This window comes from Hyaena hyaena, unplaced genomic scaffold (genome assembly GCF_003009895.1).
Source record: "Hyaena hyaena isolate Hyena2069 unplaced genomic scaffold, ASM300989v1 scaffold_619, whole genome shotgun sequence".
Lineage (NCBI taxonomy): Eukaryota > Metazoa > Chordata > Mammalia > Carnivora > Hyaenidae > Hyaena > Hyaena hyaena.
Window position 1 is genome coordinate 1,010,601 of NW_024081252.1, and position 25,138 is coordinate 1,035,738.

Consider the following 25,138-nt stretch of genomic DNA (forward strand, 5'->3'; position numbering starts at 1 on the left):
GGGGACTGTAATTAATTAAAATGTCTCTCCTCAACGCTGGAGATGGCAAACTAGAGAATTCGATGAAAACAATCTGCCCAGTGTGGAAGTGTTTCACCTTGAAGTCCTAGGAGGGCTTCTAAAATGAGGGGGACTATGAGGTGGGAAGGGGAAGATGCCACAAGCCTGTTAGGAAGTGTCATCGAGGCAAAACGCCCACTCCGAGAAGGCTGGCGCTGCGCAGCTCTTGGGCAGTGAGAGTAATTCTGCTCCTGATGGAACAGGAGGTGGTGGCTGGGGTGCTGGGGTACGGAAGGGAGCTGGGCAGAGGGGGCAGGGCAAATCGCACGGGGCGCTCCCTTTCTTCTTTCTCACCCGGATATTTTTATCTGGGGCGAGTCAGGTCAGTTAAACCGCATAGTTTACTTATAGAAGGAAAAGCAGGCTCTAAACACTACTATCACCAAAGAATTAATAGCTATGTTTAAGCCCTAACAAAGTGCCAGGCACAAGCCCTTGTCTATACAGTCTCACAATGAATCTCCAGCAGTTGGTGTATATGGTTGGTGACCATTCTCTCCATTTCCCACGTGGGAAAACTAAGGGCCCAAAAAGGTTAAGTTTCACACAACTATGACAAGTGAAACAGCTGAGATTCAAATCTAAGCCTTTCTGACTGCTGAGCCTGTTTTGCTCGAGGAGGGGCTGGTGTTTGAAGGAGAGGCCCTTCTCCAGTTTATTCTGATGACAAGTAAAGGAGGGATGTGCTCACTCTGTGTGAGCTCTCTACTGATCTGCCTCTACTGATTTTACTTCGTTTAGAAGGTAAGGGGTGCCTGTGTGGCTCAGTACGTTCAGTGTCTGCCTCTTAATTTCAGCTCAGGTCATGATCTCATGGTTTGTGAGTCTGAGCCCTGTGATGGTCTCCATGCTGACAGCATGGAACCTGCTTGGGATTCTCTCTCTTCCTCTCTCTCTGCCCCTCCCCAGCTGGTGTGTGCTCGCTCGCTCGCTCTCTCGCTCGCTCGCTCTCTCTTTCTCTCTTTCTCTCAAAAATAAATAAATAAATAAAACTTAAAAAGAAAAAAGAAGGCAAGCTGGAACTCCCTCCACCTCCTTTCCTACCTGCCTTCTTGGGATGCAAGAGAAGGGAAGAGTTAGGGCAGTGCACAGACACCAATTCCACAGGAAAGAGGCAGCAGAACCGCAGATTCCCATGGCAACAAGCACCCCACTACCAGCAATGCTCTCCTGTCCTTACAACACACCCTGTGAGCAGGGAAGGTGGGGTAATATCCTCATTTTCCACAAATAGGGTTTGGCGGGGGGGGCAGTCTGACCAGCCAGAGGTCGCAGAACATAGAAGTCTTAGGATCCATCAGCATCACTGGGATGGAAAACAGGGCTTCTGGCTGAAGCCACTGTGGTTCACAGAAAGGGGGAAGAATAGGAGTGGGGTCAGAGAGGTCTACCAGACAGACTGGGAGGTAGAAAAGAGATCCAGTAAGTGAACAGGAAGGAAATGGGGGCTGCTTGGCTTCAAGGAGGCTTAGGGATGATCTACGTATCATTCTAGGTGTTCCATACCGGCTGGACTGATTTTTATGGGCACACTGCCCAGGGGGCCTCTCTGAGTACATGGGGAAAAAATGGACAGGAGGTAAAATGTTAATGGGCTTATAATAAAGGCATGACCATCCGGGACTGGGCAGAACAAGAATTTCTCACTCATGAGCACAGGTCATGGGGTCAACAAAATCTAGGAGAAGTGAAAAATCTGCCAGGGTCCATTCCCAAGTAAAACACAGGTGCTCAGACATAAACATAAAAATAAAAATGCAGTTGCCAGTAGGCCTTCTATGCAAATAGCATATGGTTACCCAAACCACCCGGAGCATTATTTAACAGGTAAGCAATGATGGACTAGTAGAGGGTCCTCACTACTCTCACAAATGCCAGCTCTGTGTGCTGTGAAGGGGTGGTAGGTTTCAATGAGTGAAGTCTTTTATTACTAAGTTGCATTTTGTTATTAAAATTTAACTTTTCAAACAAATAACATGTCCTTAGGAGAAAGTCAACCAAAGAACAATGCGGTTTTCTGACCAACATAATTTGACCTCAGGAATGAGAGATGACAGTTTACAGCTTACATCTGCCTCAAAGTACGGTTTCTCTATTTTGCTCTAGTTACTCAATTCCGAGAAAAAAACCTTTTTGATCTAATAAATAATAGATATATTTGACAAATAAGTAGATGTATTTTTTCTTTAACACAGCCTGCCCTATAATCTCAGGATTCTCTTCAATTAAACAGATGCTGGAAGAATAAGCTGGTGACCTCCAACATGTAAAAATGCAGTACATAATACATGTAAGTGATTTTTAAAAATGCTTTTTTATTATTGTAGTTTAATAAGAGTCAACACAACGTGAAATCACGTTTACAGACTCCCTGAAGACCTCCGGAAACAGTCTGTAAAGTGCTCGCTGGGATGGTGTCTGAGGTCTTTCCAGCCCTGGCTCCGGCCCCCTCACCGTTCCATCTTGCACAGGAAGGAATGAAAACCCCAGGGGCAGGAGCAGGCCTAAAGCAAACATGCTTCCCACCAAGTGCTGCCTCCCCCCAGCTCCCCCTTTCAGAAGGGAAAGTGAGGAGAAGAAGGAGAGAAGGTAACAATTGCAGCCAGACTATGCCTTCTGAGACAAATCCGTATCTACCTACAGCTAAAACAAAACAAAACAAAGCAGCAAACACACCAGCTGAAAAAGAGAAATGTATTCAGACACACAGAGCTAAGAGGGCCCTGCCAGGTCATCTTCCTGCTCTAGGGCTGCAGGCTCAGTCCTGATAACTCAGTAGCTTCTGGTACAGCCAATACCAGATCCCCAAAACAAGCAATTCAAATACTTTAGAGACCGGATGACATACCTACAGCCTCAATGTGTACAGACGGCAGATCTGCATAATGCATGCCATGGCATGCCTATTCATTTTTAACCATGACATTATTCTCTTGCTGTCTGTCTTAGGGAAGAGAAAATCACTGGCACGTCCTATAGCTTGAAGAACTAAACTCGGATGATTAGGAGAAAGAAGAGGGAGAGGTGGTGACATCCCCATCCCTGGAGTTATTCAAGCCAAAGGCTGCTGCAGAGGGGGCTCCTCCCCATGGTGACCCTCATACTAAAGGATTCCTAAGATTCCCTTCCAACTCAAACTCTGTGTCTAAAAATAAAAGCAACCCTTTTACAACTTATATTTAAAAAACCATACAAGTTATACATGTACGCAATCGTATCTCGGCACCAATAACGGTATAATGCATTTACAAAAGCACTTTTCCCGCACATATTTTCTCAGATAATCATCGCCACAGCCCTGCGACGCAGCTATTACTGTCATTATCCCCATTTTAAAGGTGGAACCGGGCTCTGAGTTTAAGTAATTGTTCTGAGGTCAGACATCTAGAGAGCAGGCATCGCTGACAGCTCCAGGCTTCCCTCTGACATTTCTCCTCCTCCTCCTCCTCCTCCTCCTCTTCCCTCATCCTCTCCTCTTTCTGTCTTCCGGTAAGTGCAGCCTAACAATGGGAAAATGGAGGAGAGACACCGAGAGCCAGCCTCTTACACAGATAACTGACTGAACCCCCTCCCATCACTTTGCACCACGAGAGGGTCCAGGAGGGCTTACTCATAACCTCCCTGGGTAATGAATATATGGAGATGTGCAATAATTTTGTAAAAAAAAAAAAAAATGGTTCATGCACATCGAATTTTAAAAAGAGAAAATTAGTCCCCTTTTTTAAGTTTTAAAAAAGGAAGTGTTTTAGTCTAAAGTGAGGAAATGAAAGGAGGAAGATTTTCTTCTTTTTCAAAGTGGGTTCTGTCATTCCCACGGGTGGTGAGTGCGCACACACTGCTTCTGAGATCACAGTGAATGAAACATTCGGATGAATTCCATAATGAACTGGCACAGAAGACAAATGCCCATTCATTAAAAGAAGAAAAAAAAAGATTAATTTTAAAAGATGAGTCCCCCCTAAGTTGGTTATTGGGTTTGAATTTTCAAAAAGAGCACCACCTGTTCTTGATTTTGTTTAGAGGCTGATTTAATCCTCAGAATTCAAATCGAAACTGATTTTTCTCAAAAATGTTTTAGCAAAGAGGGTGTGGGTAGGGAGGAGTGCCTCCCGTCACATGGCCTTTCTGTATACCAACTGCTTAAAGAAGCCACAATTTCTCAAACGGTTGGAAGGGAATGAAGAGGCCCAAAGCCTTGCACCAGAGTTTCACAGTTTTCAAAACACACTTTCTCCATCATCTTTCTGATGGAGAACCCTGGAGGGAAGGCCCTTGGAGCCCAGAAAGGTTTAGTAGTTGGCTCAAGGGCACACAGCACAGACCTTTACCCTAACAAACATTCAGTTCGGTGCTCCTTGCCTCTCAACAGGGAAAGCACTTCCAAAGAAACTTGCCAACTCCCGTTCAGCTTCCTAAAACCCAGCTTGGCCACCATCTGGGCCTGTGCAGAAGAGGGAATGGACAGGTGTCCCTTGAAGCATTCACACCTTTATGGAACAAAGCAGAATCAGTCACTCAAGATGCACTGGCATGTTCAGCCTGGACAAGTTCTTTTTCCTTGCAAGTTTGCAAGCCCTGCACACGAAGAGGGGGCGGCTGTAGTTACCACTCGCTTCTCCCATTTCAACTCTGTATAACAAACTAACGCAAAGAACGTGAGGTGACAGCACAGCTGTGTGTTTGACTCTGAGCTGATAACAACAGCAGGAGTAGCTACTGCTTACCACGCGCCAGGCACTACACTGGGAACATTAAGCAGTTTTCTATGCATATTACAGAGGAGGTAACGGACACACAGAGAGGTTAAAGTCACTTACTCAGGCCTCTAAAGCTCTGTAAGTACAGGAACCAGAATTTAAACCTAGAGGGACTGTAGTCTTAAGCTCTCTGCCACTTACTAGCTGTAGGATCTTGCATAAGTTATTTCTCTAAACTTTACTTGCGTAATCTGTAAAATGGGGATAATAATAGCAACCCCCAAAGGGCTGTTCAAAGCAATAAATGAGATTACAGAAATGGAGCACTTGGCACCAGGGGTGTCCTGCTGCACAATTCCAAGGAATGCTACTCACAAATGGAGATGCACTATGAGGCAGTCCTCCTTGACAGCACCCGCCGCGGCAAAAATGCTCAAATGCTACTACCATCAGTATTCATTATCGTTGTGTGACAGTGCCAACAATCAGGGTCAAGAGCCAGAGGAGGAGCTGCTCCTCTGTGAAGGCCCAGCTCAGGGGTTCCAAAGAGCTCCCTTTGGCTACCTACTCTTATGACTTAGCTTGCCATGGAATATTGGTTCTCAGGACCAATTTCGGAGCATGCCTTACTTTCCTAAGCAGATGTAAACTTCTAGAGGGCAGACCTTGATCCACGCCTTGAATCCCCTGAACCCACCTCTAGTGCCCAGTGCACAGTAGGCCCTCAGGAGCTGTGGTGGTTTAAAAATGTCCACAAGTTCTTTCACACTCCTCCCTTCAAGAAGTAGGGTCTAATTCTCCTCTCCTTGCATGGAGGCTAAACTCAGTGACTCCAAATAACAGAACAAAGCGTACACGACAATGTGCAACTTCTGAGACTAAGCCACAGAAGGAACTGTGACTTCCTGCTTGCTCTCACTCTCAGATCGCTTGTTCTGGGGCAAGCTAGGGGCCATGCAGTAATGACACTCAAGTTTCCTTACAGAGAGTCCCAGGCGTTGAGAAGTTGGGGCCTCCTGCAAGTCATGAGAGTGAGCCTTCTTGGAAGCAGATACCCCAGCCCCAGTCAAAACCTCAGATGACTCCAGTGCTGGCCAACATCTTGACTGCAATCTCATGAGACCCACCATGAGCCAGAGCCACCCGGCTAAGCCTGGATTCCTGACCCCAGAAACCGCAAGGTAATAAATGTTGTCGTGTTAAGCTACCACATTTCGGGATAATCTGTTGTACAGCCACATGTAACCCATACAGGAACCATGTGGTGAGTTTAACAACAAACAGACAATAGGGAAGTTGTAGTTTTCAGGTAGGAGGAGTAATCCTCATACTTGGATGAGAGCTTCCCTATTATTAAACTGAAAGAGAAATCAGATGGAAGACCCAGAATGGGCTAGCTTCACCAATTCAGGCTTTGGCTCAGTAATCACCATAGGGAAGTAGAGGGAGAATGAGAATGACTCAGGCTAAGGCTGGCTGAACAGCTCTGTGCTCCACCCCCTCAAAACACACAGGCCTGTGGCCTGGATGAGGGACCCAGCTGCAGCCAATCCTTCCCCAGCCCAACCTGATCCCTCCCTAGCTCCGGGGCCATGCTCCAGTCACATGGCCCCCTCAAAGCTCCCCAGAAGGACCAAGCCCTTTTCTGCCCCTCTTGACTTTTGCTTTGGAGGGTACTCCTCCTAGCATCCCTTTCCCCCTTTTGTTCATTTATTTCTATTTACTGAATTCTTAAAAATGTCTTATTGTGAAGTAACTTTGAACTTAGAGAAAAGATGCAAGAACAGCATAATGAACTCCTATACATCTTTCATCCGTGTTTGCTGTTACATGTTTAATCATTTTATCTCCCTCTCTCCCAACTATCTAAACTATAATAATGTTTTTGTCCTGAAACATTTTAGAGAAAGCTGAAGACATATAACCCCTTACTCCTAAATTCTTTAGCATGTATTTCCTAAAAATAAGGATACCAAAGTCAGGAAATTTAACACTGATACAATACTAACATCTCTACTACAGTTCCTAAGTTTCCATAATGTCCTTTATAGCTAATTCTTTTTTTTGCCTGGTTCAGGATCTAATCCAAGACTGTTCATTCATATTCTCATTGATCAAATATGCCATATGTCAGGTATTGTGTAAAGCACTGGGGATAAAATAATAAGGGGGAAAAAGAGACATAGCTACCATCCTCACGGCACTCCTAGTTTCATAGGGTGACACACTAATCAATGAATCACACTAATTATAAGTTTGCATAATCACAAACTAAGACATGTGTTTTAAAGAAAAGCGGCCTTAACCAGGATGAGGGCTATCCTGAGGTTCAGACACCTGAGCTGTTATCTGAAGGGTGAGGCAGTGTCAGCCAAGCCATTTGTGCATGCGTGCGTGCGTGTGTGTGTGTGTGTGTGTGTGTGTGTGTGTGCAAGAACACTCCGTAGCAGGATGCCTTGTTCAAGGTCCGGATGAATGGAGGGCAGAGGTGGCAGGGAGGGGAGTAGGGGGAGGGAGCCTGAAGTGAAGTTTAGTCTTTACCTTAGCCACTGGCATAATGGACATTTTCCAAAAGACCCCTTGGGCTACTGTGTAGAGACAGGTAATGAAAACAACATGGGGCAACCATCCCTTAGCCTGGATTTCAGGATCCAAAAGCTTTTCCTGTAACTTTTTTTTTTTTTAATAACTCATTTAGTGACGAAACCTGGCCTGAATGCACATGAAGCAACTTACGCTCTTTATCCACTTAGCGTGAATATTCATACATTTTTGCCACAGGAAAAAAAATAGTACATTATGGTTATGGGGGGGCTGCCATAGACCCACTGGGGCTATTACATAATACAATATATGCACTGCATCAACACTCCTAAAGCAGAAAGATCCTTGTGCCCCTGATCAGTTTATTGCCTCTCAACCACAAATCCACCTTCCCTGTCTGCTGTGCAAAAATGATCTGGGCCCTTTAAACATTTTCTCTCTTGCCCGATAACATGATGTTAACAGTAATCACAGTGACAGGTCAAAGATGCTGGAGAGACACTGCAGGAGGAAAGGGTTTTCCTGTTTGTTTGTTTGTTTTCCATCCTGGATCTGGTATATTTGCCAGGCAGGCAGCATGGATGACTTTGTCACCAGGTGGACCCCAAGACCTGATCGTTAGTGCTCACCTGCTTGTACCCACCAGCCTCTGTCCTACACTTTTCCTTAAGCTCTTTTTTGCAGCTTCTCTCTTAATTCAGGCAAAAGACCCATGAGGCAAAGCATCTGGTGATGGAAACCAAAGCCACCCGTCAAGCAAGGACAACTGCCCAGAAGAAGGGCTTGGAGACCTAGACCACACAGCCCAGTTTGAGCCTAACCTCTGACTAGTACCGATACAGATGGACCGTGGAGCCACCCATGGAGCTCCCTTGACCTCATTACACTAAAATCTCAGCCCAAGGAGGAGCACAAGCCTCACTTATGTAACACACAAAGTGTGTATAGGCATGACCTTATGCTCGCCTCTACATATGATGAACAGTCATCCTAAACCTAAATGAAAGGAACCCATTCGCCCTTGTATGGGGGCTCGTGGCTTTGGAAGTTATTCCCACTGATCTCCTTATTTGCTGCAAATAAAGTTTCCTTTGTGTGACCACACCACCTGGTATAGTTTCTGTCTGTGACTCACCAAGGGGCAGACTTAAGTTAGTTCGATTACCACTTCTCTGGTACAGGGCTAGAGCCGCAAACACAACTCTTCTATTGTCCGGCTGCAGTGACCAACGGCACCAAGCTGCCAGCTGCCTCCCTGTGATACCCCCTCATGTAGTATGGTAGCTGACTGCCTTCCCTGAGGCACCTCACCATGAACAGCTATCCCCAGCAGCCATCACTAACGTGGCACCAGAGCTGCTTCTCTGCTATTCGCTAAGCACAACTATGCCCTCCCCAACAAAGACAAGATCTCTGCCTGAGGGCCTCTTCCATGAGTGCTCTACCTCAGCCCCAGGAGGGAGGGCCTTCCTTAGGAATTCCATCTCAACAGGGATGGGGGGTGCTCCTAGGTGCTGTACCATAGCACTAGCGGCTGCTCCTACATCTGCTACATCTGCTATCCCCACATTCTTTAGAAAACACTCAGAGCACTCTTTACTTCCTGTCAATCCTTCATTACTGCAATCTCTTGTCAGAGTTCATAATTCTTTATATTTAAGCTTTTGGTGTTTAGATTACTGGGTGGTTTCTCTCTCCTGACTGAACTCTGACTAACGTAATTCTGAAACCTAAAATGTGCTTCATACAGAGGGTGTAGGCTAAGGGATTCTGGACCTAAAGTAATAATAGCATCTATGGACCACTTCTTGTATGCCAAGCACTGTTCTGACTGCTTTGTGTATGTGATTATGTATGTGAACTAATTTAATCCTGATGGCTATCTGTTGAGGTGGATACTACTATCGTGCCATTTTAAAACAGAGGACACGAAGAGATTCAGCAACTCCCAGAATCACACGGCTAGTAGAGGGCAGAGTCGGGATTCAAACCCAGGCAAACCTGTGGCTTTACAAGGCAGGGAGTGAGGTGGGGAGGGGCAAGGAGAGAGGTGGCAGCAGGGAGATCGGCTTGAAGGCTACTGTGCTTCCTCTACTGAGATCTCAGGACCCCATTCCCATCTCCACTGACTGCTTGCATGCCACTGTCCTGGAACTATCTGCCTGAAGGGCCAGCTGGCCTCAAGGGCAGAGACCACGTCTTTTCCTCCTGGAACATCAAGTGCTTAGCAGAAAGCCAGCCTGGGCATGTTCAGCATTCAGTCAAAATCCGCTGGATAAACGACATGTTGAATGAAGAAGAACTGCAGACCCAAACACCAGCTCAACAACAGGCTGAACTTTCCGAGTCACATCCCAAGCTTGGAGTGCTCTGGCCTCTCGAGTCCTGTCCTGGGAGCTCCTGTGTCATCTGCCCTTGCATGCAGATATCACATAGTGATTGACAAAATGACCTCCTGGTTCTCTTCTAACTCTTGGTCCCATCAGAAAGCAAATCTGGTTACAAGACTTCTCTGCCCACACCCTTCATGTCCCTGGCAACCACAGTGTAGAGTCTAGTCCATGGACCTGGCCCCACCTATATTCTAGCCTCTGCCAGGCCCACTCCTGGCTTTACTTACTAGGGGCCCCCAACACTAAACTTGGAAGGCCCTGAACACAACATGCTGTTTTCCCCACTCTGGGCTTTTTTAACTGTGCTGTCTCCCCCACAGAAAATCCCTATGCCCCCCATTCTACATGGAGCCCTTTGCCTGCCTGGCTAAATCATCCCATTCACCTTCAAAGACTTAGGTGACTAAGTCACCATTCACCTCTTGGCTAAGCCTTTCCTGCTCCACCCACCCTGCCCACCTGGGCTAATTTGCTCTCCTGTGGTGCTCAGAACCTGTACCTGCAGTTACCAGCAAGAGATCCCACTGTATTCTGACCTGTTGGGTGTATGGAGTCAAGGTTAGTGGTGAAGGCTCAGGACTCTGCAGGCCAATCACAATTCCATCAGTGACCAACTATGTGACCTTGGGTGTGACATTTCCTCTTCCTGGTGCTTAGTGTCCTCATCAACCAGTGGGTTGCTATGAAGACTAAGAACAATAATTTATGTAAAGTACTTAACACTGTGCCTGGCAAAGGTAGCCTGTCCGGTAGTTACTATTATGAGTATCAGATGCTCAGAGGCTGCAAGTTACACCTCTTGGTGGCCTCGCTACCTGACACGGTGTCCAGACCACAGCAGAGTATAGTGGACAAATAAATAGACTCATTCTCCCTCCACCTGTGTAGCCTCCAAAGTGGCCCACAGCCTCCAGTACCTCCCACACTGCCATATCCAGTTTTCTGAGCCACCCCTCTGCTCAGATCATCTTTTGTACAAAAACTGCCAATGGCTTCCCTCCTTCTGGAAGCCCAGCCTCCCCAGCCTCCCAGTAGAGTCCCTGTGATCTGGCCCTTACCTCCCTGCAGTTATTTGATATTTGAAGGTTCAGTGACTTAGGCATACTCCCTGTTCCGAGAATAGGTTCCCCCCTTTCTGTGAGCTGAGAGGTCCCAATCCTTCCCAAGGGCCACCTTAAAAGTCACCACCTTTCAGAAGTCCTTCCTGACCTCAATCAGTGTGATCTCCTCCTGCTGGCACCTCACAACACCAGGCTGACCCCTCCTGCAGTACTAAGTATGCTCTGCCTTATGCTCTATATCACTGTGTGCTTGGCTATATCCCCCAGAGACTGTGAGCCCTCTGAAGGCAGGGGATATTCTCTGTAACTAAAACATAGTAAGCCTCCAAATCAATGGAGTTGGAACCCAGAACAAAAATAGGCGGTTGAAATCATTGTAGTTGAAACTCAGAAAAAGAAAGATAATAGGGTTAAATAAAAGGCAGTGTGCACCAAGTTTACTCATTGGCATTCCAGGCTAATGGCTAAGTTTAAAAGAAAAAAAAAAAAAGCCTGATCTGTTAATAAGGAGGGTGACTTTAGTAAAATAATACATACGTGCAGGGTAATATGCTAATCCTCCATAGGAAGAGAGGATTTCTTCATGAATTAAAAGGGAATCGAAGTAGCTGGAAGAGATTATGCCAATTATCCCTGCCTTGGGGAGTGTTATATCCACCTCTACCCAAACACAACACACCAACACACTCATGCACACCCGTTAAGACAATCTGATGAGAAAATGGAAAATGGCCCACGTACTGGTTTCCTAGGGCTGCCTTAAAAAAGCACCACCAACTAGGTGGCTTCACTGCTGTGGAGATTACAAATTCAAAATCAAGGTGTTGGCAGGGCCATGCTCCCTCCAAAGTCTCTCCTGGAGGATCCATCCTTGTCTCTTCCAGCTGCTGGTGGCCCCAGGCATTCCTGGGGTTATGGCATCATCACTGTGGTCTCCTCCTCCGTCTTCCCATGGTCCTTTCCCTCACTGTGTCCACCCTCTTGTAAGGACCCCAGTCAATCATATGGGATTAAGGGCCCATCCTACACCAGCATAACCCCATCTTAACTAATTATATCTGCTACGACCCTATTTCCACATAAGGTCACATGCTCAGGTACAGGGGTTAGGACTTCCATATTATCCTTTTGGGGACATGATTCAGCCCATAACGTTCCATTCATCCATGTAATGGGAGATGCGGTGCTGGAAGAAGGACCTCAGTGCTCCCAAGATCACACAGCAACTAAAGCCATTTGCTCCACTGGGAAGAGACTAGAACATGGGTCAGCAAACCGCAGCCTGCCAAATCTAGTCTGCTGCCTGTTTTTTGGCAAATAAAGTTTTATTGGAACACAGCACACTCTTTCATTTATGTATTGTTTCTGGCTGCTTTCACACTACAACGACAGAGTTGAGAAGTCGTTGCAGAGACCATATGGCCCACAAAGCCTAACATATTCTCTGGACGAAAAGAATACATAACGTGCACTGGCCAAGTTTGGAGATGGACTTTCTAGATATAGGAGGAAGCGCAGGCCCGCGTGTCAGCTCACTAGTATCCCTCCTCTCCAGCTGGAACCTCACCCAACGAGCTGTCCTACTGGGAAAGCTCCTTCAACATTACTTTCCTCTGCCTAGAGAAATGGCAAAACATAGCATTATAACATTCGTGCCACTAACACTGTACAAATTAAATTCTATAAGCATTTCCAAGAGACAGAGATTAATTCTAACTGGAAAGATCAGAAAAGACTTTCTGGAAAAGGAAAGATTTGAGGGGAGCCTGGAAAGGAGAGTGGGCACTCAAGAAATCCTCTAAGCCTCCCTGAGCCATGACAGATTACCTAGTACTCTGCTGAGCTAAGAAAGTGAGTTCCCCTCTCACTGGAAGTGTGCAAGCCAAAGATGGCTGACTGCTTGGCAGAGATGAGGTTGGGAGAGATGGGGCAAGATGAAAGACAGTCCCTTGCAATCATGGATTCTTTCATCTCAGCTCTCATCACACTTGCTGAGTGAGACACACACGGCATAGAGACAGCAGGGGCTGGAGGGGAGGAGGGAGAGACAGACTTATGCAGAGACAGGAGAGGCGTAGAGGAGGCAAACTCACACCCAAAATCAGGGAGCCCACATGAACTGCACAGAGAGGAAAGCCATACCTGCTTCCTTCCCCCTTACCTGCTACAGAGAAAGAAAGAGCAAAAGCCTGACAACTAGGGTTAAAACTAATCAAATGTCCCTTCAATACCTCTGGCCTGGCACCTGGCAGGCTTCTGACTGCGCCCCATTGTTCCCTGGGGCAGGGATCAGCTGCCTCTCCCACCTGCCAAGGCAGACACAGGGATACACACTCCAGATGTACAGGGCTGCCTCCCCAGGGAAAGCCTGGCACTCAGAGCTGAGGGGCCCCACCTAGCCCAGTGGGAAAGATAACACGGCAGACAGCAATGCCTGACAGCTGCCCAGAGCGAAGGGGACAGGCAAGAAGAATGGGTCTGAAAGCTAAGGAGTCCCTCTTATCTGTACTCTGCTGGCATGCCAGGCACATATTATCCTCACTTTACAGGGGAGGAAATGGAGACCAAAAGAGTTCAATGACTTGCCCAGGTGTCAATAAAGCACAGTAGTTAAGAGCACAGGTTTGAGGATCAGAAATCTGAGTCTGAGTTTTGCCACTTATTTCCTCTGCAGGCCTGGGAAGTTGTTTATGCTTCCTGAGCCCCAGTCTTCCCAACTATGAAATGACCACAGTAAGACGCTTACAATGCTGAAGAAATAAGAAGGGCACAGTGCATGGCATGTACCAAGAACTCAATAAATTCAGGAACATTATTGTTACTGCGGTGGAGCCAGGGCTCAAAGCAAGCAAGCCCTCAGCCCAGGACCAGCTGGCATACCTTCTGTGCCCCACACCCCATGCCCCACTGCCACACCAGCAGCCACACGGAACCTCTAAGAGAAGGTTCCTGAAGTGGGGGAGGGAGGGGAAGTGCAGCCACTCCTGCTCTGGCAAAGGGTCCTCCCTGTACTCACAGGCCCGGGAGGCTGTGTTCAGCTGAACTGACTCACCCAGTTAGCTCAGGGCCGTCACACAGGCCCTCTCTTTTCTAGAAATGCCCCCAGATGCCTTTGAGGCCCCCTCAGACAAGGGAATGTGGCATGGGCCATTCCTGCTGGAAAGCTGTCTTGCCTTTCACTGTAGGCTCCTAACACTCCCGTAGTAACAAGAACGCACATTCTGGGGTTTCCTGACATGCCAGGAGGCCCAAGGCACAAAACAAAATGGACTCTGTGCTCACATCACTTCTAACAAACCTACGTCAGTCCCTAACACAGCTGGAGCAAACTTCATTAGACAGGGTGGACCTCAAATCCAGAGTACCTAAAAACACAGAGAAACAAGGTAAGTGGTTCTTGGGCTCAGATACAGTCAGAACATAAATCATCTGGATATAAACTTCAGTGAGTTTGTTCAAGAGCCTTAGGTTTATATGTTTATATTTCCAAGTAACCATCTTCCCCTACCCCTCCACCTCCCCTACCCCCACCTCCCCACAAAGTATATTGGGCTTAGAGTCAAAAAGGACTAGCCTTGGGGCGCCTGGGTGGCTCAGTTGGTTAAGCATCTGAGTCTTGATTTGGGCTCAGGTCATGATCTCGCAGTTTGTGAGTTCAAGCCCAAGTCAGGCTCTGTACTGACAGTGCAGAACCTTCTTGGGATTCTCTTTCTCTCTCTCTCTTTCTCTGCCCCTCCCCTGCTTGCACACATGTGCTCACTCTCTATCTCAAAATAAATAAACATTAAAAAAAAAAAAAAAGGACTAGCCTCAACTTACTGGCTCTGTGACCAGTTATGTCACTAATACTCTTTGAATCTTGGCTTTCTCTTCTGCAAAGTGGGGGTCACAAGCAGAGGCCAGGCTGGCTACGTGAAAGGGTGAAGTATCCAGGTTCGACTGAGGCCTTTCTACAGCAAGCAGCTGCTGCCCAGACCCAGCCACGTTTGTGACACTGGAACTTGGGCCCACTTGCAAGACTTTTACATTTTTCCTCATAAGCTGGAAATGAGCATTTTTTTAAAAAACGTGAAATATCCCAACGTTCACCTACTGACAACTCTCCAACACTTAAAGACATTCATCCATCGATGGGCCAGCACTGAGTGAGCCACATGAAACATATTCTGGGCTACTTCTGGCCTCCGGCCACCAGTCCGCCATCTGATTAAAGCATACGTGTAAGGTATACAAAAACACGGTGCAAAGGTCAAATGTAGTGATAAAAGAAATTCTCTGAAGAAGATAGTCATTAACGTTTATGGTCAATAAACTAGCCAGGAAAGAATCCTACTACAGACCCTGATGCCCCCAAAACACAATCCCTAACTTCTCACTAGTTAGGTGCCAAATTTATAAACTTACTACTTCACAAATAGACACGCACACACATACACATTTTTTTAACTGTCAGCAGCTGCCTCTGATCAATACTCAGGAGGAAACACGCAAAAATAACAGTTTTCAGTTGAGCACATACAATGTGCTTCAGCAGCAGGAAGTAATTTTCACATACATTCCCCTGCCAGATGTTTCCAACCTGTTCCCTTTAAGAGACCCCCTTCCTCCAGAACCCTAGCCGGCAGCCTCTGTGTAGTAGCTGGCCTCTGCGTAGTAGCCGGCCTCTCCGAGGAAGCCAACATCGGTAACTCACGGAGAGATTTGTACAAACACACGACCCCAGATAACTGGGCTCTTGGGAGGCTGCCCGAGAAAGGCTCCCGGAGGCACCTAGTACCTGCTGTAATCATGCCCTGGCACTGCCTCCTGGACATTCAGCTAGTGGAAGAGCTTTCTGGAGCCAACACAAGGAATCCAGGAACCGGGCTCTTGGGGCCTCCCCCTGCAGCCTCCTCGTGCCCTGGGGAAGAAGATAAAGGTCGCCTCATTCAAGGTCATGGAGCAGGTAGGAGGCAAGACAGCAGAAGGATGCCTGGGGCTAAGGGCTCCACTTGAGTGAGACACCCAGGTTGGAATCCGATTTCCATCCCTTCCTAGCTATGTGACCCTGGATATGTCACTGAACCTCCCTGCACCTCAGCTTTCTCATCTTTAATGTCATTTAATCATCACTGGGACACTGTGAAGCAGTGACCACTGTGCTCATTTTAGGACAAGGCTAAAGCTTATCCTAAGCTGAGGTCCAGAGTTGGACACAGAGCGAACAAAGAGCAGCAGCAGGCTCAGGAATCAGAGGAGCTTGCCCCCAATCCCATGCTCTGTCCAACTCAAGGAAGAGATTCACACGACCTCCTTAATGTCGCACCTTCCCAGGGAGGCCCTGGTTCAGTACTGCCCTCAATCCCTCACTTACAGACACCTCCTTGCCCCCTTGGCAGGAAGGCAGAGCGCCCGTCCTGGAAGGGCAACAGGCCATAGGCATCTGAGGAAAACAAAACTTTAGGGCCCCAGAGAGTCCCTGTGGGCCATGGCAGAGGGATTTTCAAAGCGCACCACCCATCCCGGATCTGCGATCCCGGATCCCAACTCTGCACCACTTGCATCTGACACAGTGCCACTAATAACAGCCCTCTGCAGGCACTGGTAGGCAACTTGGGAAACTGCGGATAAACACGCTCTCCAGAAACACAAGTTCAAAGGAACGTCCCAAAGCGCTCCTGTGGAGAATAGAGTAGGCCCCTGAGGAAGGTGAGGTCTGCCCCCCAGGGGTGCTAACAAGGTGGGGGTGTGGACAGAGAGGAGAGAGTTTCCCGAAACACAATCCTTGACCCACCCCAGACCAGCCCAATCATGCTCCTTGGGCGCGAGCCCCGGAGCCCCACTGTTAACAGGCCCCCCAGGGATTCTGAAGCACCCAGAAGAACCATTTCTCAGGCTAAGATCCCTGTGCTCGGCCAGCAGTTACTGAGCACCAAGCACCATTCCTTGCTTGCTGCCTCAGTCGTTTGGCAAACATTCAGGGCAAACAAAAGTGGGCGACCGAGATGGAGGTTAGTTCCTGCCTTCAGCAGCTGACAGTCCAGACAGATCAAGTAAAAACAATTACTGCACCACACGACACATCTATATAAGGGGATCTGGGCTCCTGGTGGCAAGAACACAACCCCAGACTGCCCCTCCAGGGAGGCTTAGGGGCCAGAAGGCAGGGAAGAAGGGCGCGGGGAGGTGGGGGGGGGCAAGACAGTGGGGTGTGTGGAGGCAGAGAGCTGTGGAACCCTGAAAGGTACGGGGAGTGAACAGCAGAAAGAAGACCAAGACCATGCCTTTCTGGAAGGTCTAAGTAGACAGATGAGGAGACCAATGCTCAGGGAACTAAGACTGGTGAGCAACCCCCATGGGCTGCGGTGACCAAAAAATAATTCGTAGAAGGATGCAGAGGATTTGGGTTCTCTCCCAGGGTAGGAAGCAGGAAGGTACTCCCTCCCCCACCCACCCCCCAATTAATTGCTTCGGATTCCAGAGAGTCAGGGAGTGGAGTACAAAGAGCAGCCTGTGCACTCACGCCTTCCTTCCCACCCACAATCACCAGAGACAACGGTCCCGCTCCACCTCTGAACGCTGCGCCACGAGGCCAACCACCTCTCCTCAGACCGCACCTTCCAACGACAAAGAGGCCTCCTTTCCTATCTGGGCCACAGGGAAGCTGAGTCCCTACTATAAGAATCAAGTCCCCACTATAAGCCAGGCACTTCCCACAAACAGCAGCATAACCATAGTTACTGAGGACTTGTTCTGTACCCAGCCTGTGCTCAAGGCTTTACCCACAGTGACATATTCAACCATCAATAACATATAACACTGCTGCCATTTTCCAGACCAAGAAATCTAGGCACAAAAACCAAATGACTTGCCCAGCGTTAGGGATGTGAATCAAGCTCCAAAACTAGAGGGTGCCTCTTCAAGTGACCTTGTGGGTTCCACCTCGGCCACTAAACAATGGTCTTTCCCCTCTGCTCAGACATCAGGGCTTCCATGGCAGCCTCGTAGGAGTGGGTGTCAGGGCAGTGTGGAAAACAGGTCCTTTGTCCTGCTCAGGCATTGGATTAGAGACCCACAGGCTCAAATACCAGCTCCACAACCACAGGCTGTGTATTCTCAGGCCACTATGTGCACCTCCACCTCCGTGAGCCCTGGTTCCCTCATCCGTTCCTACCTGTGTATAATTTTGAGTATTTAACAAGACATTCAGGTAAAGGGCTTCTTAGTCCAATACCTACCAGAATAAGTGCTAAATAACTGGTAGCTACTATGATTATTATTAGTAACCTTATCATTCTCCCTGTCATCTATACCACCATCATTCTTATCAGTGTCATTTTATGCTGCGGCTTTTTATCACCTGCGCGAACAGAAGAAAACTCAGCATTCAAAGCTCAGAATTCTCTCAAAACCAAAGGGAAGGAAAACATGGGCCTGCTTTTTTCCCCTTCCTTCTCCTATCTATACTCAGCAGAGGGCAGCAAACAGGAACCATCCAAAGATAAGAGAGAGTGAAGAGAGACACATGGAGAGAAAGCTACACACTCATAAATACACACCCACCCACCACAGCAAGCGGAATTGTTTAGCTTCCAAAGTATGAACACTCCGCCTCCTCCAGCTAAGAGGGCCAGGCAGAAAAAAAGAGTCAAAGCTGAAGAGACAGAAGTTCTTTTTCAGCTTGAGAGAAATTTTCAATGAACTGACTTTTAATGTGGGGGGGAGGGGCAGCAGCTCTCAGGACGTCTGTGAGGGGAAGGAAGGCGGCAGCAGGACTCACAAGTAAGATTAAATAAAGGAAGCTTTCAACTGCGCTTCATTTCAACCCTCTACTCCACACCAGCAAGCATTCGCATGCACATTTCCTCAAGAGGAAACTGAGGCTCGGGGAATTAATCATCCCAGCCAGAGGGTGGCACAGCCAGGATGACTGGGATGCCAGACGTGCAAACTATAGGTCCAGAGATCAACACTGAGTCCAGCATGCCTAGGAGGTTCGATCTCAGGGACCAAGTCTGATTCCCCCCAGCTGTGACTGCTTGGGACACTGTGCCAGCGAGATTCTGGAATGGACACCTGTTGTCCTCATCCCTACACTGCATCTCCCCTCCTCTCCACAAAAGCGCCTGGATTTTTCTCTAGGAACTGTTCTTCCTAGGAGTTGGATGGCCCGAGCCTACCCCTGGCTTCAGGGTGGGTCGGGTCAATCAGCGTCGCTCATCCTCTTGACAAGCGTGAATGGTTCAGAGAGCACATTAGATCCAGATTAGGCTGATCATACCTAAGGAGATCTTGCTAGCACTTAGAGGAAAAAAGTTTCCTCCATCTTCAGTAGAAGCTACCAGAGGAGACAGACAGACTCTCCCAGGATCTAAGTATGAACATGGGGTCAGAAAGAGCTACAACCACTTTGAGCTACCGCAAGGGCTCAGTCTAGGGCAGGAGCTTCTAGATAATGCCATACCTGAAGCCACTGCAATTACAGGAGCTAATATATTCCTTTCCTCATTCCAGCCCATGTAGTGTGTTTCATTGTGTTATCTGCAACTGATAGCGAGCTGAGGTGGCTCTCAAGCCCACACCAGCTGTGTCTGTCACAGATGGCGGTAATGATGCCACATGCGATGCATCCATTTAATTTCTCAATCTCCCAGCCTGATCCCTTTGCCACCTTAAAGTTTACTTCATTTTGCTTGCTTTAACACTATAAAAATTTGGAAGAAATGTATAAAAATGGAGCTGCAGAAAAGCCAGGTAAGTTCCAGCCAATAATCAGTCAATAAGTACTGGCCTCCAAAACTGGAAGTGATAATCTCGGCTCGTGTGGGAAATAATAGTAGAGAAGAATTGATTATTAGGATGTGGAGGGAAAAACTCTTCATGGTGAAAGAGAGCAAGAATTTGGAGAAGAACTGGGTTCTGGTCTGTACTCGCCGCTCTGAGAATGGATCTCCCCTCTCCTGGGCCTCAGTTTCCATACCTAAAAAACAAGGTAGGCAGACCAGCAGACTTCTGAAGCCCCCTTCCTGTTCTGACACATATCGATCACTCAGCAAACATGTCCTAACCACCTTCCAAGGGCCAAGCCTTAGGCTGTGTGCTAGAAGAGGATGTAGTTCCTCCTTCAAGATATTTCTGGAAGGGGAGGCCATGATGTACTCATTGGCTACAGGAACTGAGGACCCCGGTTCTCTGAGAAGCAAGCCTCTTAATTCAGTCTTCCTGGGAGCTCAGATACTTGGGATACAGGGGGTCAGTTACATGAAAATACAAAACCCACTGCAAACACCCAGAGCGGTTAGCTGTCGCAGGACATACCACAGACTGCCAGCTTGCCTCAGGGTGTTTCAGTGATGAGATCCCAATGCCATCTCTCTGTGAGAGCTGACTGTGGTCAATGTACAATTAGCAAGCTAGATGGTTATCTTTGAAACGGGCCTTTGCATTTCCATTCCTGATTCCATTATTTGTTATCACATCACTGGCACCAACAGAATAAAGACTGAATTCACACCCTCAGACCATAGCCTGAACGAAGGCACCAGAGTACGAACAGACCCCCAGGTAGACGTGGCTTTGTCACAACTCCGGTACAGAGGCCTGTTTTAACATACTTCTATGACCCAGGCCTTTTCAATACATGCTTCCAAACAAACTCACAGAACCCCAGGAAATTAAAGTTAGAAACCTCCTAACGAAGGATCTATTCCCTGTGTCACAAATTGAGTTCAACATGCCATTAACTCCACTTGAGTAGCAGTGTCCAGAAACAGTCTGAAGGCAGGTGTGGGCTCAGTGGGAGAGAGACTGCTTAGCAATGTCCAGGGGAGGAGAGCACCATTGGACAGGGGAGGGGAGCACCATTATAATACACATTTACCTTTCCTCTTCTGAATATAAGCCTTCAGTTCACAGTTGAGAGCCAAGGCCCAAAGAAGTTAAACCACTCTCCTGAGGTCACACAGTGAGTTTAGAGGTAGGAGAGAGAAATGAGAACCCAGGCCTCTGTTCCCAGGCCTTCCTCAGCTCGGTTCCTAAGGACACTGTATACCTAGGATGATAGGAAGAATGCAAGGGGCCAGATTTGCTCAGGTAAATCAACAACGCAGCCCCAGTGGCATCAGATTTCAGCTGGGCATGCAGACAGAGAAGAGATTAACAATATAAAGGGTTCCAGCCCCTCTGCGGAGAATTAAAGAAATCATTCCAAAGCTACATTTCTATGGTACTTAACTTTCTGATGGGTAAGGCTCTGCTACCAGGAAGACTAAAAAAATGTGGGGGGGAAAGGTATTGATTTCTAGATGTTCTGAGAATAAAGTTCAGCTCTGACACAATGATAAAAACTCTTGATACTTGAAAATTAAAGCCACTGGTATTCTATTATCCTACCAACCTCGATTCCACAGTTGCTATTATCCAATGAAGTCATTTCTCACAAGAGATTATGGCTCTGAAATGGGGAGGGACTGCATCACACTCCCTAACATGGGTGTTGAATAGCCAGTTCCCAAGTCTGGAATATGAAACAGACGGTGGGATTAAACCAAGATGTTAAACAGACTGGGGACAGGAATGAGAGGGACCCTAAATTAAAATGAAGATAGTTTCAAGACTGGCTTTTCTTGCTTGGTTTTGCAACTTTCTAAGGAGCCAGCTGTCTGACCAGATGAATGCTAAAGTCCTAAAAACATCATGTGTCCTTTATAAATCAGCTGTCCTACCCAGCTCCAGAGGTAGCTAGCACGACAGTCATATAGACTTACTTTCCAGCAAATGATAAATGCTCTTAACTTGAAGCTCTTTATCCATCAATCCAGTGAAGAAGTCCAAGAGTTAAAGGGCTGATCAAACAGTGGGTATGTTGGGGTGCCTGGGTGGCTCAGTCGGTTAAGCGTCCGACTTCAGCTCAGGTCATGATCTCACAGTTCGTGGGTTTCAGCCCCGCATTGGGCTCTGTGCTGACAGCCAGCTCAGAGCATGGAGCCTGTCTTTGGATTCTGTGTCTCCCTCTCTCTCTGACCCTCCCCTGCTCATGCTGTCTCTATCTCTCTCTCAAAAATAAATTTTAAAAAAAAATTTTAATTAAAAAAAAAAAACAACCAGTGGGTATGTTAGCCCTCAAACCCACAAGGAATATATTGTGCATTTGGATAAAGTCCTGTCAGCCTTCCCTCCTGGGTTCCTGCAGTTATTTCTACCACGAAGATCAACGAGGCGCTCTAGGATAATTCTCAACAATTACAAGAGTGAGAACTGGTCAGCCCTGTCGAGAGAAGCCCCGTGTGCTCAAGATGTCAGATTTCCCAGATAGCGGACTAATGGGTTACGTGCATGTTCCAGTGCACTGGGATGAGGGATGGAACCCCATCGCTCTGAGAAGTCAGCCTCCTCTCTCAAGGCTAGCTGACATTCAGACAAGGGACTGGGGGGCAAGCCCAGTGCTGTGCATCTGCAGGAGAGTGAAACAAAAAGTGGCTGTGTGGAAATTTGGCAGAGTGTTCCTGAAAGGCAGCAGATGAATGCTGAATCCCACAGCACCTAGCAGAGCTTATCATTGGGGAAACGGCTCCTTTCTGCTACTCCCAGGAAGCAAAGGGAGTTCCTTTAAAGCAAGGATAAGCCACTGGTACTCACCTCCCTCAACCACCACCACACCCCTTCACCTCATCTCCCTCCTCTTCACGATATTCCAGAGCAAAAGAAATAAACAAGAACTGGACCTTCCAGATGAGCCTATCTGTCCATTTCAGTTACGGGCTCTGAGCAGTGCCCAGCTGTTGCTCCCCTCTCTCTGCCCAAAAGGCTGCCTTACTTCATCAATTCCCTCTTGCACAAGTGAGTAATTTACTTTGAAAGCTCAGGCCAAACTGGCAGTTAACCTTGACCTTCTCTCTACACATCTGGGTCTATAGAAAATGAAAATCAGGACGTCTCTGGCATCCACAGCAAATGAAATACGAGGGCTTTCTTCAGGCAGAGGCAGAATGTCAGGAGCTATTTTAGAACTGGCTACAGCTATTCCAAAGGAGAGTTAGTGCTCAGGCAGAGCACTCCCCCCTTGACCTGAGGCTGTGTCCAGTGTGGACCCCCCACAGAGAGGGATGCTAAAAGGGACCCCTGCCCTCAGGAAAGAAAAAGGAAGTGGCCATTGTACTCCTCATTGATTCACCGAAGGTATCACAATGCTGGAGCTGGACCAATAACTACATTTTACAGATGGAGAAAAGGAGGCTCAGAGAGGGAGCTGAGAGGTGATCAAGGGCACACACAGCAAGTCAATGGTGGAGCTGAGGACAGAACCCTGACCTCCTGCCCGTGATGCTGGTACAGGGTGGGAAGAGAGGAAAGACTTCATGAATGCAAAACCAATATGCACACAGAATTTAAGGGAAAGAGATCTAATATGGCTGTCAGGGTTTGAACCAGGGGGGCAGAGGAGTTGAGGAGCTTAATTTCCAAACAGGAAGAGCTACCAAAGAGATGAAGGAGGCCCTCCGGGATGGTTGGCGACAATTACCAGAGTGACAGGCTGTACTCAAATCGGTCATCCCCGTGGCAAGCAGCTCTCTGTGCTCAAGCAGCCTAATACTAGGAAGAGAAAGAAAAACATCAACCTCAAAAGTCAGCCTGTTCCTCATCCTGCCAACGATCAGTCAAGTTGAACCCTGATGGAGAAATTAGCCACTTCCCATGGGGCCAAGGAAATCCTGTAAGAAAACCTGAGATGTCCCACTGCGGGAAACTGTTCAAGCATGCATGCACTCACTGGCACCTATTTACCCAGGAGCTGGGAAGGTAGGGGAGCTCTGACAGAGCTTCTGCTATCAGTGTATATGTGCGTGTGACACAACAGACACGCACGTGGGTGAGTTCAGAGGAAGTAGGAGCAATTAAGGTGCTAGTCTTGGCTGCAAGGAACTACACACCTGGTCAGATTGGACAAGTTCAAAAGGGATCATGGGTACTCTGAGAAGGGGCAGGGAGCGCACCTGATATTCCCTCCTCAGGGCACAGGGCACAAACAGCCTCTGGGAATCTGGGGGGATCCATCCACCAGAATCCCCACTTCTGGACTCCCAGAAGGACAAAGACAGCAGGACCTCAAGAACCAGGAGCTCCCCCCACCACACCGGCCGCCCCCCCCATCCGGTGGTCTCCATGGGGAGCATGATCTTTGCATCCTCCAAGAAATCCACAGATCTGGGAAAGAGGAAGGGTGAAAAGGGGGGAGGGTACACAAATGGAGAGAAGAGGGAGACCTGGTGTCCCACTGAGCAGATAGGAAAACAGGAATGGGGGCTCACCTGAGTAGGGAACGCAGAGATCAGCAGGTGGGGGGAAGAGCAGAAAAGACCTGGACACTAAACAGAAGGACTGGCAGCTCCTGAAGAAGTCATCCTGAGATAGAGGGATGCAGATAGGGTCTTCCAAAAGCAAGAGGTGAGGGGATACCAGACGTGGAAAGAAAGGAGAATGGAAACCTACAGTAAGAAACAGACCTTCGGACTCAGCAACAGGAGTCACAATTTCTAGTTCTGGTTCTGTCTCTGACTGCCGTGGGGCCCTGGACAAGTTCCTGTCTTTCTCTGGGCCTCAGTTTTCCCAATCACCAAAATGGGAAGAACAGAAGAAGTCTCCGGCGCTGACACTGAGGAGGCAAAAAGGGAAGGGTGAAGGAAGCGAAGGCTAAAAGTGAATACGGGGAGAGAGTGTTCCGACCGCCCCCGTAACTGGGGGACTCACCAGTCCAGCCGCCGGGACCACCGCCGCCCCCGATCCTCCCGGGGTGCCGTCGGGCTGTCGCTCACGGTACAGCGCCCAGAGCCCCACGTTGGGCAGAAGGACCAGGGCCGCCAGCACCAGCGCCACCGCCTGCAGAAGCCGCTTCTCCTTCCGCCTCATCGGGGCCGGTCAGCCCCGCCGCGCCCCGCCGGCCCGGCCGCGCGGCCCCCGGCTCCGCGCGTCCGCCCGTCCGCCCGGCGGCGGCAGCAGCTCGGCGAGGAGAAGCTGCCGCGGCGCCGGCCCCGCTCCAACTCCGCGGCACTTCCGCCGCTCACTGGCCGGGGAGCCGGCCTCTACCACCGCGCAGCCGGCGGGGGGGGGGTGTCGCCGCCGCCACCGCTCCAGAGCCCGCCCAGCCGCGCGCTCAGCGCCGCGCTTCTCCCGCTCGGCCGCGGAGCGCTGTGCGCCGAGGGTCTCGATCTTCTCGCCGCTTTTTCCGATCCTCCCGGGAGCGCCGAGGGCCCCGGGGCCGAGCGCTTCCCCCTCTCGGGCCCGAATGGTGCGGCCCGCTCCTCGGCGGCGGCCCCGCCCGCGGCAGCTTTGCGAAAGTCGGGGAGTTGGCGAGTTGGGCGCTGACTGGTGCGGGCTGGGCGAAGGTGCGTGTTCGCGCGCTGGGACG

General features: G+C 48.7%; 1 protein-coding gene across 1 annotated transcript in view; it reads right to left on the reverse strand.

The window, feature by feature from the left end:
• Positions 1-24,754, reverse strand: part of GALNT10 (polypeptide N-acetylgalactosaminyltransferase 10) — a 218,290-nt gene extending 193,536 nt beyond the window's left edge. The window contains exon 1 of the mRNA XM_039257471.1: positions 24,481-24,754. Within this exon, the coding sequence (XP_039113402.1) occupies positions 24,481-24,639 (159 nt within the window). The 5' untranslated portion in view covers positions 24,640-24,754. The remainder of the gene's footprint in view (positions 1-24,480) is intronic.
• Between the last annotated feature and the right edge of the window lie 384 nt (positions 24,755-25,138).